The sequence below is a fragment of the Eurytemora carolleeae genome, unplaced genomic scaffold (assembly GCF_000591075.1).
Source record: "Eurytemora carolleeae unplaced genomic scaffold, Eaff_2.0 scaffold470, whole genome shotgun sequence".
In the NCBI taxonomy this organism is placed as follows: domain Eukaryota; kingdom Metazoa; phylum Arthropoda; class Copepoda; order Calanoida; family Temoridae; genus Eurytemora; species Eurytemora carolleeae.
Window position 1 is genome coordinate 49,846 of NW_019402183.1, and position 11,667 is coordinate 61,512.

An 11,667-nucleotide genomic window follows, 5' to 3' on the forward strand; every position below is an offset into this window, starting at 1 on the left:
GGGGGGCGGGGGTCCTCTAGTAATAGCAGGCGAGGGGGGAGGGTAATCAGATACTATAGAAGATATATATCGATACTGCTGTCAGATAGTAGCCTGACTGTCAGATTTTCCTCGACTGTCAATCATAGCTGTCATGATAGTTAATTATTTATCTACAGGGTGTGTCACAAATAAAACCCCATAAAAAGTTGAAGAATCAAAATCATAAAAAATTTAATTCAAAACGAAATCATAGATTTTTTCGGACATTTAAATGATAGATGCTGCATTTAACAAATAATTAGTTAAAAAAAAGACACCCTGTAAAGATAAATATTTGTTTGATGTTTTCTCTCTAATTACAAGTCTATTTAATATTTAATCATCTAATGGAAGGTATTCAAACAATTCTTGACAGAGCCTTCTATTTATCAAATTTGTTTAAGTTCTCCTACAGGGACTGTATGTAAGCCTCATTTTAAAGAGAGAATCATGTTTAATTCACACTCTAAGGTACCCACAGAAACTTTGCTTGATAAAAGCATGAATAAGATATCCATGGTTTTCTTTTTAAAAATTGCTTTTCAACTGTGGTTTCTGTAAAAAATTTACTTGGAAATTTATGCTACAAAACCAATGAAGAATATTGTCAGAATTAAACACTTTTCAAGTTACCACATATTTATGAGATAAATGTTAAAAGAATACCATTTTGGAATCCAACATGACCCTCTTTATATGAAGGGTCACTAAGAATTACTAAATCTGCTTTCAACCCTAATATGTGTGAAGCCTCAAATTTTACTACTTCTGTGTAGTTTTAAGGCCTAAAATAATTAAGGAGGAAAACGTTTTAATTTAAAGATTCTATCCTGGGATTCTATACTGGGATTCCATCCTGGGATTCCATCCTGGGATTCCATCCTGGGATTCTATCCTGGGATTCTATCCTGGGATTCTANAATAGATAGATAGATAGACCCCCATTCTATCCTGGGATTCTATCCTGGGATTCTATCCTGGACCAAGGATTCTATCCTGGGTGCCTCTTTTTGAAATATGCAAGCGCTTTTGCTGAAGTTAAGAGAAGAAGCTTAATAACCGGTTGAAGAAATGAACTGTTTGCTTTTATCAATTTTGTTTAACTGAACAATGTTGGTTTTGATATTTGCGACAAGTTTAGTTTTTGATATTACTGTACTGTACTGTACTGTACTGTACTGTACTGTACTGTACTGTACTGTACTGTACTGTACTGTACTGTACTGTACTGACTGTACTGTACTGTATTAACCAGAAAATTATGGAATTATTATCAGCTTCCATTACATTTTCTTAATAAATGTATGATCTGTATCTATGTTTGTTTGTCCAAACTATAATGCTTATGAAGTCCATGACCGATTTGTTTCAAATTTTGATCGGAATATACCAGATAGAATGCTCTTAGCGTGGTTAAAATATTTTCAGTTATATTGGTCAATCTTAAAAGAGAAAGCTAGTTTTCAGACAAAGCTGGGTTCCCAAGTTTGTTTTGGTGTTTTCCTGTTTGTTTGGGTGTCTGTGAGTCTGTTTGTTAAGTTGTCTGTTTATCTGTTTGTGTAAATGATATAATAATTTGTCTAAATGATTGTGGTAAACCATATATCCTCTCATCCATCCATCTATCCATCCTTCCATCCTTCCATCCATCTATCTATCTATCTATCTATCTATCTATCTATCTATCTATCTATCTATCTATCTATCTATCTATCTATCTATCTATCTATCTATCTATCTATCTATCTATCTATCTATCTATCTATCTATCTATCTATCTATCTATCTATCTATCTATCTATCTATCTATCTATCTATCTATCTATCTATCTATCTATCTATCTATCTATCTATCTATCTATCTATCTATCTATCTATCTATCTATCTATCTATCTATCTATCTATCTATCTATCTATCTATCTATCTATCTATCTATCTATCTATCTATCTATCTATCTATCTATCTATCTATCTATCTATCTATCTATCTATCTATCTATCTATCTATCTATCTATCTATCTATCTATCTATCTATCTATCTATCTATCTATCTATCTATCTATCTATCTATCTATCTATCTATCTATCTATCTATCTATCTATCTATCTATCTATCTATCTATCTATCTATCTATCTATCTATCTATCTATCTATCTATCTATCTATCTATCTATCTATCTATCTATCTATCTATCTATCTATCTATCTATCTATCTATCTATCTATCTATCTATCTATCTATCTATCTATCTATCTATCTATCTATCTATCTATCTATCTATCTATCTATCTATCTATCTATCTATCTATCTATCTATCTATCTATCTATCTATCTATCTATCTATCTATCTATCTATCTATCTATCTATCTATCTATCTATCTATCTATCTATCTATCTATCTATCTATCTATCTATCTATCTATCTATCTATCTATCTATCTATCTATCTATCTATCTATCTATCTATCTATCTATCTATCTATCTATCTATCTATCTATCTATCTATCTATCTATCTATCTATCTATCTATCTATCTATCTATCTATCTATCTATCTATCTATCTATCTATCTATCTATCTATCTATCTATCTATCTATCTATCTATCTATCTATCTATCTATCTATCTATCTATCTATCTATCTATCTATCTATCTATCTATCTATCTATCTATCTATCTATCTATCTATCTATCTATCTATCTATCTATCTATCTATCTATCTATCTATCTATCTATCTATCTATCTATCTATCTATCTATCTATCTATCTATCNTGGAATTTATTGTTTTATTAAATATTTAATGAGTTATATATCATAATCTGCACAAAATAGATAATTTTATAGATGGATAGAAAGATATATAGAATAGATAGATAAATAAATAGATTGAAAGACAAAGTATATTCCTTTCCTTTTCTTTTCCTTTTATTTCAATTTTTTTATATCTTTTTAGAATTTGGGGAAATATTCCCACAACCTCTATTTTTAGAGGTCAGGGTAAACAACAAAAATCTAAATCTGCACTATACACCCCTTTACCTATCAACCAACCACCTCCGTCCTCCACCCCCTTTTCCTACTTTACTGTGAAATTTCGAACGATCTTAACGAAAAGGTCGATCCAGTCATATTCATTCATTCATATTTTTATTCAATTCTACAAAGCATGAGATATTACAATGAAGCAATCACAATTTACTATGCAGTTTGGACGCGCCTAACCAGGGTAGGTTGTTTTAAGTGGTCGGCCCTAAGTTAGATAACGATACTGAACATAATTGGTTACAAACATCAAGTTATGTTTTTGGATAGGTAAGGAGTTGATTTGAAGGAAGGAGATTGTCAGGTGATCTGTGGCAGGGTGAGATCAGAGGGATTAATGTAGAGATAGATTAAAATACAGGGTGCAGGTGTTAAGGATGGTGGATAGTCTTACCATACATAGTCTTACCCATTCTTTAAAACAATCTTTTTAACTTGCATCAAACTAATGATTGGCGCTTCCCTAACCATATTCTAGAAAATCACAGAGTTTATTTTGTAATTTCATTAAAACATCTATATACTACAGCACAGGATAGATAGATAGATAGATAGATAGATAGATAGATAGATAGATAGATAGATAGATAGATAGATAGATAGATAGATAGATAGATGGATGGATGGATGGATGGATAGATAGATAGATAGATAGATAGATAGATAGATAGATAGATACAGTAAGAACCAGAAAACCATGGAATAAAACGACGACATTAAATTAACACAAAGTTGTATTTGTAACAGAGCAAATAGTTTTCCTTGTAACTTATTAAATCTATGGATTAAGTTTTTATTGAAATCTGAAGTTTACCTTAGTTTGACGTGGCATAGATAGAAATTAAACATATCCAGAGAATGATCAAAGAGATAGATAGATAGATGATGTTGTTGAATTTAAGGGACAATTTTTTTAAACCCCTTAAAAAGAGATAGATAGAAACCCCTTAAAAGTTTTTTTTTAACTTGTATGATAATTTATTATCTATTAATATTTTATTTATTCTTATTAATATAATTATCATTTTCCTTTTTATTTCTATTATTACTATTATTATTGTTTTTAATATTATTATCATTTTCATTAGGATATTTATTATTTCAGATTTCTAAAATAACATTTTTGAGGATAAAAATCGTTAAGATTTATAATGTCAAAAGTTTGTTTTTTATTGATGGGTATATTTTCTATGTTTATTCAATCTTAATAAATGGAAGAAATGTGTTGTTTATAACATTCATACATACACACATACACCCATACATACATACATACATACATACATACATCGTATTTTTATATAAATATTAGAATGCCTTCATGATGTGTATATTGATACGAAATCAATTAGCTCATCTTGATCAGTTATATTTTGTATATATTTTAATTAATTATATTGTTGTGTCCAGGCTATCTACAAACCTTAATTATCTACTGATTAATTAATATAAAGGTTGTATGTTGACTAACTGGTGTTATCAATTACAGGTGTCTAGGTGTGGAGGATAGGGATGGGCATCATTTTTAACGTTTAAAGGTTTAAAGGGACTGAAAGCGTAATTTTGAGTGACCCTCCATTAAAGGGACTGTAAGCGTAATTTTGAGTGACCTTCCATGAAAGGGATTGTAAGCGTAATTATTACGGGTTCGACTTAGTGACCTCTTAAATCCTCTACTGTTGATTTTAAGAACAATAAATAAATAATAAAGCCTTTTATATTTGCAACCTAAGATCATTTTATCTAACAGATTTCATAAATTGAAAAATCAAATTGAAATACAAATTCCTTTACTTTATGTTGACTAAAAATAAGTAAAGTTGAAAAATATAAATTTATAAAAGAAAAAATGTTGAGTCTCCTAAAGATAAAAATGTTTTATGTTTAAAATTAAAACAGCGCCTATCTCTACATGTGAGAGCGATAAACAAAAGAGTAATTAATTTTTATCGTTAATTGGAAGTAGGCATAATAAATTATAAAACTTTTATTAATTATTAGATTTCATCATTTTAATTAAAGATACGAGAAATTTTATTTTACAAATCTGATATTTAGAGCTTCGAAAACCTTTTTTTGTACTTTGTAACTTTTTACAGTTTTAATTCTTTCTTAACTTAAATTAAAAATAAAGATTAAACAAAACCTGATATTATAGCTTTGGAACTCAGCTTTGCTTGGAAACTAAGTTTTCCACATAAATACTAACTTATTAGACTTAGAACTTTAAACCAAAGCAAAAAAATGTCCCATGGTTTTACCAAGCTTTAACCAAAATTTAAGGCAAATTGGTTTTTGAGTTATGATCTGACATAAAAACAAATAAATATGTAAACAGAGATTACTACGTTTTAATTATATAGGCTATGGTAACTAAGTGACAAAAAAAACAAATAAATATATAAACAGTGATTACTACGTTTTAATTATATAGGCTATGGTAACTAAGTTTTCTTTTTAAAAATCGACACACTCAACAACAAAAACTAAGTACATTACCGGGCTTCTGTCTATGATTAAATATTGCTTGTTCTCCTCTTGTTATTGATCTCCAGATTAATTAACAGATCGGGATTAAGGATATTCCATTCTAAAGTTTTCAGCTCTGGAAACTCTTGTATTGTGGATATCGGGATCAATTCTTGATAACGATCTCTTGCTAATCTGCAGATTAATTTAATATTATCCGCAGTGTAATTGTACCCTGAAAAAATAACTGAAATGAAGAGATTAATCATTGATTCTCAACACAAAAGTTTCCAGCTCAGGTTGAAAATTAAAAGGTTTGTTTCAAAAAACAAATTTAATTAAAATTGTTTATTATGTTGTAAGCCCAAAAACATAAATTTTTCTTTTTTTGACAAAAATAGTTTATATTCTAAATTGAGTATTAAGATGAAAGATACGGCCCCCTCCCCTGCAGAGTTATTTATAACTCACATGTGTAGATATATAAACTTCACAAGAAATATAAATGTTGAAATCTGATATCAGAACAACTGTTTATCTTGAAACAATTACAATCAAATACTATTTTAAATTATCAAATTACACAGAATATATTTTAAAATTTTTATTTAAGAAATAAGCACAGCCATTTATACAGTTAATAATATTCTTTTGTTAACTCCATTCTTCTTTGATACGTTGATTTTAAAATTGATCTTTGGATTGATTTTCTTGATTTAGTTTATGTCTCCTTATGTACGTCCCCAAGTTGCCCCTCTAGCCGTGTTCTATCATCTATCACTAATGATAGGTTTCATATTACCGTGGACAGAAAACTCATTAGCTAAGACATGCCGGCCCGGTCCCTGTACACTGTACACACACTACACTAATTCGCGGATTTCGGGATTTTTCTTCTTGGCGGATTTCAATACCATTGTTTGGTTTGGTTACTCGGTCAAAATTTGATGATTTCCGTTGAGTGTTTAGTGAACACATGTTAGAAGATAGAATATGATATTGTAGATTGGTTAGAACCAAGGTTAAATCAGGTTGCTTCATTTGTTTTACAAAATGGAGGATTAGGAGCTGATCTTTCAGAGAAACGTTCCAGGTTTGGTGTACTTCGGACTAGGTTGAATGTTCTAGGTTTGGTTTACTCCGGTTCTAGGTTTTGGTTTACTCCCTGTCTTGAAGGATGGCTGGAGAATGGAATTGACAGAATGAATCATGGTCTCGGGTTCCAGCAATCTGTAAAATGTCAGCTATCTATCTATCTGTCTTCTATCTGTCCATCTATCTATCTAGAACCAGCGGGGGGCCGACATAACAACGTTCAACAAGCGAATGCTTCTTGGAGAGGATCAAGGGACATATTTAGGGATCAGGGGAATTAAGCAGGATCCACAATAGTTTAAAAGAATCCCGGAGAACTTTAAAAGGATCCTGGACAGTTTTTGAGGATTCTGAGTAGTTTTGAAGGATCCTCAGTAGTTGAGAAGGATTAAGAAGAGTTATGTAGGATCAACAAAGATGCGAAGGATCGCAAATTACTGTAGGATAACTCATTGTTCAAAATATCAGTGTTTAATGCTTTAGTTTTTATCACTTAGATTTATCTGAAAGGTTTATATAGAAGCTCAGGTTTAGAGGTAGAAAAGATTGAATCAGGAACTTTGTTTACGGAAGAACGGGAAGGATAGGACGAGGAGCTCCATATAGAGAGGAGAGTAGGTGGGCCGGAAGACCGGATGGATGAGGCGGAAGACCTGCAAAGTGTGGCGGAAGAGTTTGAGAAAGATGAGGAGGGAGGGAGGAGAGATGAGGTGGGAGGGTGGTGAGATGAGGAGGGAGAGAGGGATGGTGAGGAGGAGGAGGACCGGCCGGAGATCTGGAGTAAGGATGATATCTTGACTCCGAGGTAGGAGGACTAGCTGAAGGTGTGGAGCGAGAATTAGAGCGAGGAGAACCCTGAGAAGGAGAGGGTTGGCTCCTTAGTGCTGCGGCCTGAGCTTGAAGAACAGCTAGAGCACTGGAGCTGGTTGGAGCATGAATGGGTGAGGTATGGGAGCGAAGGTGTCCCATCAGCTCCTCGCTAGAGTTAAACCTCCTGCCACAGAACTCCTTCCCCTGCATCCAGTTGCAGGAGAAGGGTGAGGATCCGGTAGGAGCGGAGGTGGAAGGAGGAGGTGCTCCTGGAGCCTCCTGAGTGGCTTGTGGGAGCCCTTGGAGGTAGGGAGGGGTGTACGGGAGCCCAGGGAATCCAGGGAATCCAGGTTGGAGCATTGGATAGGGAGAAGGGTAGCCAAGAGGAAGACTAACTGGGATACCAGGATATCCATATCCTGGAAAAAAAGAAAATGAAAATTAATCCAACGACAAAATATTTATTTAATGGAAATACTGAAAAAAGACCATTTTAAAGATTTCTTTTAAATTCTTGATCTTCTTGAACAAACTAATTTTTTAAATAGATAAAACACTGGGAAAAAATTATTGTAATAGTAAATATACCTAGAGACTGAGACAAATACTGAGCCTGGGCGGATCTGAGAGCAAAGGTAGGACAGGATGGATCTCGGCAGAGAGGATCAGTACAGGGGGGAGGAGCAGAACCCTGAGCTAGATACTGGGAATACTGGAGAGCTTGTAGTCCAGCCATACTTGTCACTGGTTGCCCATAGAGGTGTGCAGTTAGTCCGTAGCTACTCATTGGTAGTCCCGGTAGTCCGGGGAAAGGACCTGATAGACCGGAGGGGGGTCGAGGAGACGAGTTGGATAAACGGGGGGACGATGCTGGTAGTTTAGGTGATGAGGACGAGTAGGGGGAGGAAGAGTTCTTGGGAGAACTTGTCCGAGGGGAGAGGGACTCCGCTGATTTCACTTTTAGGGCTCCAATTTCAGGTCTTTTGGGAGCTTTTAGGTCTTTAGGTGGTTGAGGTTGGGAGCTAGAGGGAGATATACGTGAACTAGACACTAAAGACAGAGGCTCTAGTTTGAGGCTTGTAGATGCATATATGGAGCCTAATGGAGATGCTCTGGGAGACACTTTCTGGAGCGGTAGGGCGTCTAGGGAGCTTCGAGTAGGAGCTGTTCGAACTGGGAGGTGAGAAGTGGGAGCAGGGGTGTACATTGGAACAGTAGATACAGCTCCTCTGTAGGGAGCAGAGGATCCTGGAGAGATGGATTGGGAGGGGGAGGGGAGAAGGGAGCGGGTGGGAGGAGATGGTGGATTCCTGGACTCAGGAAGGAATGGAGATGGTTTAGATGAAAGCATCTCTGTCTCTAGTTTATTACAAGTATTAGCAAGCATCTCCAGAGGACTCTTCATGCTCTGAAGAAAAACAGAGATGAAAAATAAATTTGAATTATGAAACTAATTTAAATATTTAGCAAAATAATATGATTATTTGGCAAATAATTACCTCAGTACTGCTAGGTTGAATGTAACTTGATGAAACTGCTGTTAACTGCATTTTGATTAAATACTAACTTAACGTGAGAAGCTCTATTTTTTAAACATTTCTAGAAGTTTACTCTTCGAAAACTGAAACTCGACTGACTCATAGAACTGGTGGCCAGACTGGGCCTAGTAGTTGTACTGTCCCGACCGGTGTCCGGCAGGTTGGGCCTAGTAGCTGTACTGTCTCGACCGGTGTCAAGAGGAAGAGGAGGAGTTTGTTGGTAACCAGGGGGCGGGCAAAATATATATGTTAAGAGGGCGTTTTCAAATTTAAATTAATAAATATACATTTATCATTCATGGGATCTTTTTCCAGTCAGCATAGGGGGAGGATTGTTTCTTGTTGATGCAACTATAAAGATTTATTTTATGTTTTAAAAGGAATTTAGAAAGGTTCAGGGTAAGGAGTTTAAGCGTTTAAAATTGTTGTTTAAATCAGTATCAGTGTGTATCTACTGCAGTATAATATTTTTCAAATCTCAGTATAATTATTATCAGTATTAATATAATTACTAATATTTATATTAAATTCCAACTTTAAAACATCTCAAGTCTTTGCACATTTAGCGAAATAAAATTCAGTTAAATTTCCATTATTGTGATGATTAGAAATTTTTATAAAGCCATTTATGAAATTTCAAGCTTTATATTTCTATATTTAAATGAGAATATAATTTGTATTTAATATACGTGTAATAAAAAAAATATATTAATTACATTGTTTTAATACTTAAAATGGCCGATACAGAGATAGAAAGATTGAAATAGATAAATTAATAAATAGTTAAATAGATAGAAGATGGAAAGAAAGTTGGGCATATAGATATATATACATATATATATAAATGTATATTGTATAGATAGAGGGAGAGATAGATGGAGAGACATATAAATTAATAGATAGATAGATAGATAGATATTTAGAAAGATATAAAGATAGATAGATAGATAGATAGATAGATAGATAGATAGATAGATAGATAGATAGATAGATAGATAGATAGATAGATAGATAGATAGATAGATAGATAGATAGATAGATAGATAGATAGATAGATAGATAGATAGATAGATAGATAGATAGATAGATAGATAGATAGATAGATAGATAGATAGATAGATAGATAGATAGATAGATAGATAGATAGATAGATAGATAGATAGATAGATAGATAGATAGATAGATAGATAGATAGATAGATAGATAGATAGATAGATAGATAGATAGATAGATAGATAGATAGATAGATAGATAGATAGATAGATAGATAGATAGATAGATAGATAGATAGATAGATAGATAGATAGATAGATAGATAGATAGATAGATAGATAGATAGATAGATAGATAGATAGATAGATAGATAGATAGATAGATAGATAGATAGATAGATAGATAGATAGATAGATAGATAGATAGATAGATAGATAGATAGATAGATAGATAGATAGATAGATAGATAGATAGATAGATAGATAGATAGATAGATAGATAGATAGATAGATAGATAGATAGATAGATAGATAGATAGATAGATAGATAGATAGATAGATAGATAGATAGATAGANGTTGTCTAGTTGTCTAGTTGTCTAGTTGTCTAGTTGTCTAGTTGTCTAGTTGTCTAGTTGTCTAGTTGTCTAGTTGTCCAGTTATGCAATTGTATATTTGTCTATACTTGTTGTATATTTGTCTATAGTTGTCTAGTTGTCTGCAGTTGTCTGGTTGTCCAGTTATCCAATTGTACATTTGTCTATTCTTGTCTAATTTTTACCTTTATCATTTGTGAGCAGAGCTGAACAGTACGTTGTGTGATTTATATTTATTGTTTATGGCAGCCTGGCATTTATTGCTGTATTGTCGGGATTATATATTTTATAGTCCTCTATATAGTATATAGAGAACCCGCCAATAGCCGGCTCCAGCTCTACACAGGAAATGATTTATGGTATAAATCAAAAAATCCACAAAAAGCCTGAATAAAGTAATATATAATAAAATGAAGGATTAGTAGGAAAACTAGGTATTTATTAACATGTTTCGCGGCTCCTGTGTGAGTCAAAGAAAGTTTGTTCTTTCAAGGGACTGTCAGCGTTTTTTGAAGAATGTTATTATTGATAGATTCAATTTTCTTGCTCGCGGCAAAGCTGTAGAGACCCACGTGTCCTTCCATCCAGTTTTTTAAAAAAATTTGGAATTAAAACTTGTCTGTCATTTTTTCTCTCGTGGACAATTATGGTGCCGAGCGATGTTACCCTATAATCCAAAATTTAAAGGACGTCCCTATTTCATTTTGTGATTTAGCTACAGAGTAAACAGTTATTAGAACTGTTTTATGATTTAGCTACAGAGTAAACAGTTATTAGAACTGTTTTTCTCGCGGATTTTGTACTCAAGTAGTTTTCCATTCTTTGTGGGTTTGATCCCAAAACTTAAGACAGGTTATTGTTATGAAACTGCAGTATCAGAAACCGGGGTTCACAACAATTATAGACTAAAGAAGAAGGAACATTACAAAAGAGAAAATTAAATGAAAATGAAGAAATAAAATCTATTTTACAACAAAGATTTTTTTTAAATCGTTAAAAAATATAAAAAAATATGAAACATTCGCAGTCTATTCACGTATAATAAATGTGCACGCACATTGTGAACATTGGAATCAATTTGTTCCTGAGGGGG

The 11,667-nt window shown here is 32.9% G+C and overlaps 1 protein-coding gene across 1 annotated transcript; it reads right to left on the reverse strand.

The window, feature by feature from the left end:
* Positions 1 to 6,133: 6,133 nt before the first annotated feature.
* LOC111718195 (leucine-rich repeat extensin-like protein 5) lies at positions 6,134 to 9,157 on the reverse strand. The gene is made up of 3 exons (XM_023493724.1): positions 8,949 to 9,157; positions 8,038 to 8,857; positions 6,134 to 7,868 (listed from the first exon to the last, which is right to left on the reverse strand). The coding sequence occupies exons 1-3, from the start codon at positions 8,997 to 8,999 to the stop codon at positions 7,204 to 7,206; spliced, it is 1,536 nt and encodes a 511-aa protein (XP_023349492.1). The 5' UTR covers positions 9,000 to 9,157; the 3' UTR covers positions 6,134 to 7,203.
* Positions 9,158 to 11,667: the final 2,510 nt, after the last annotated feature.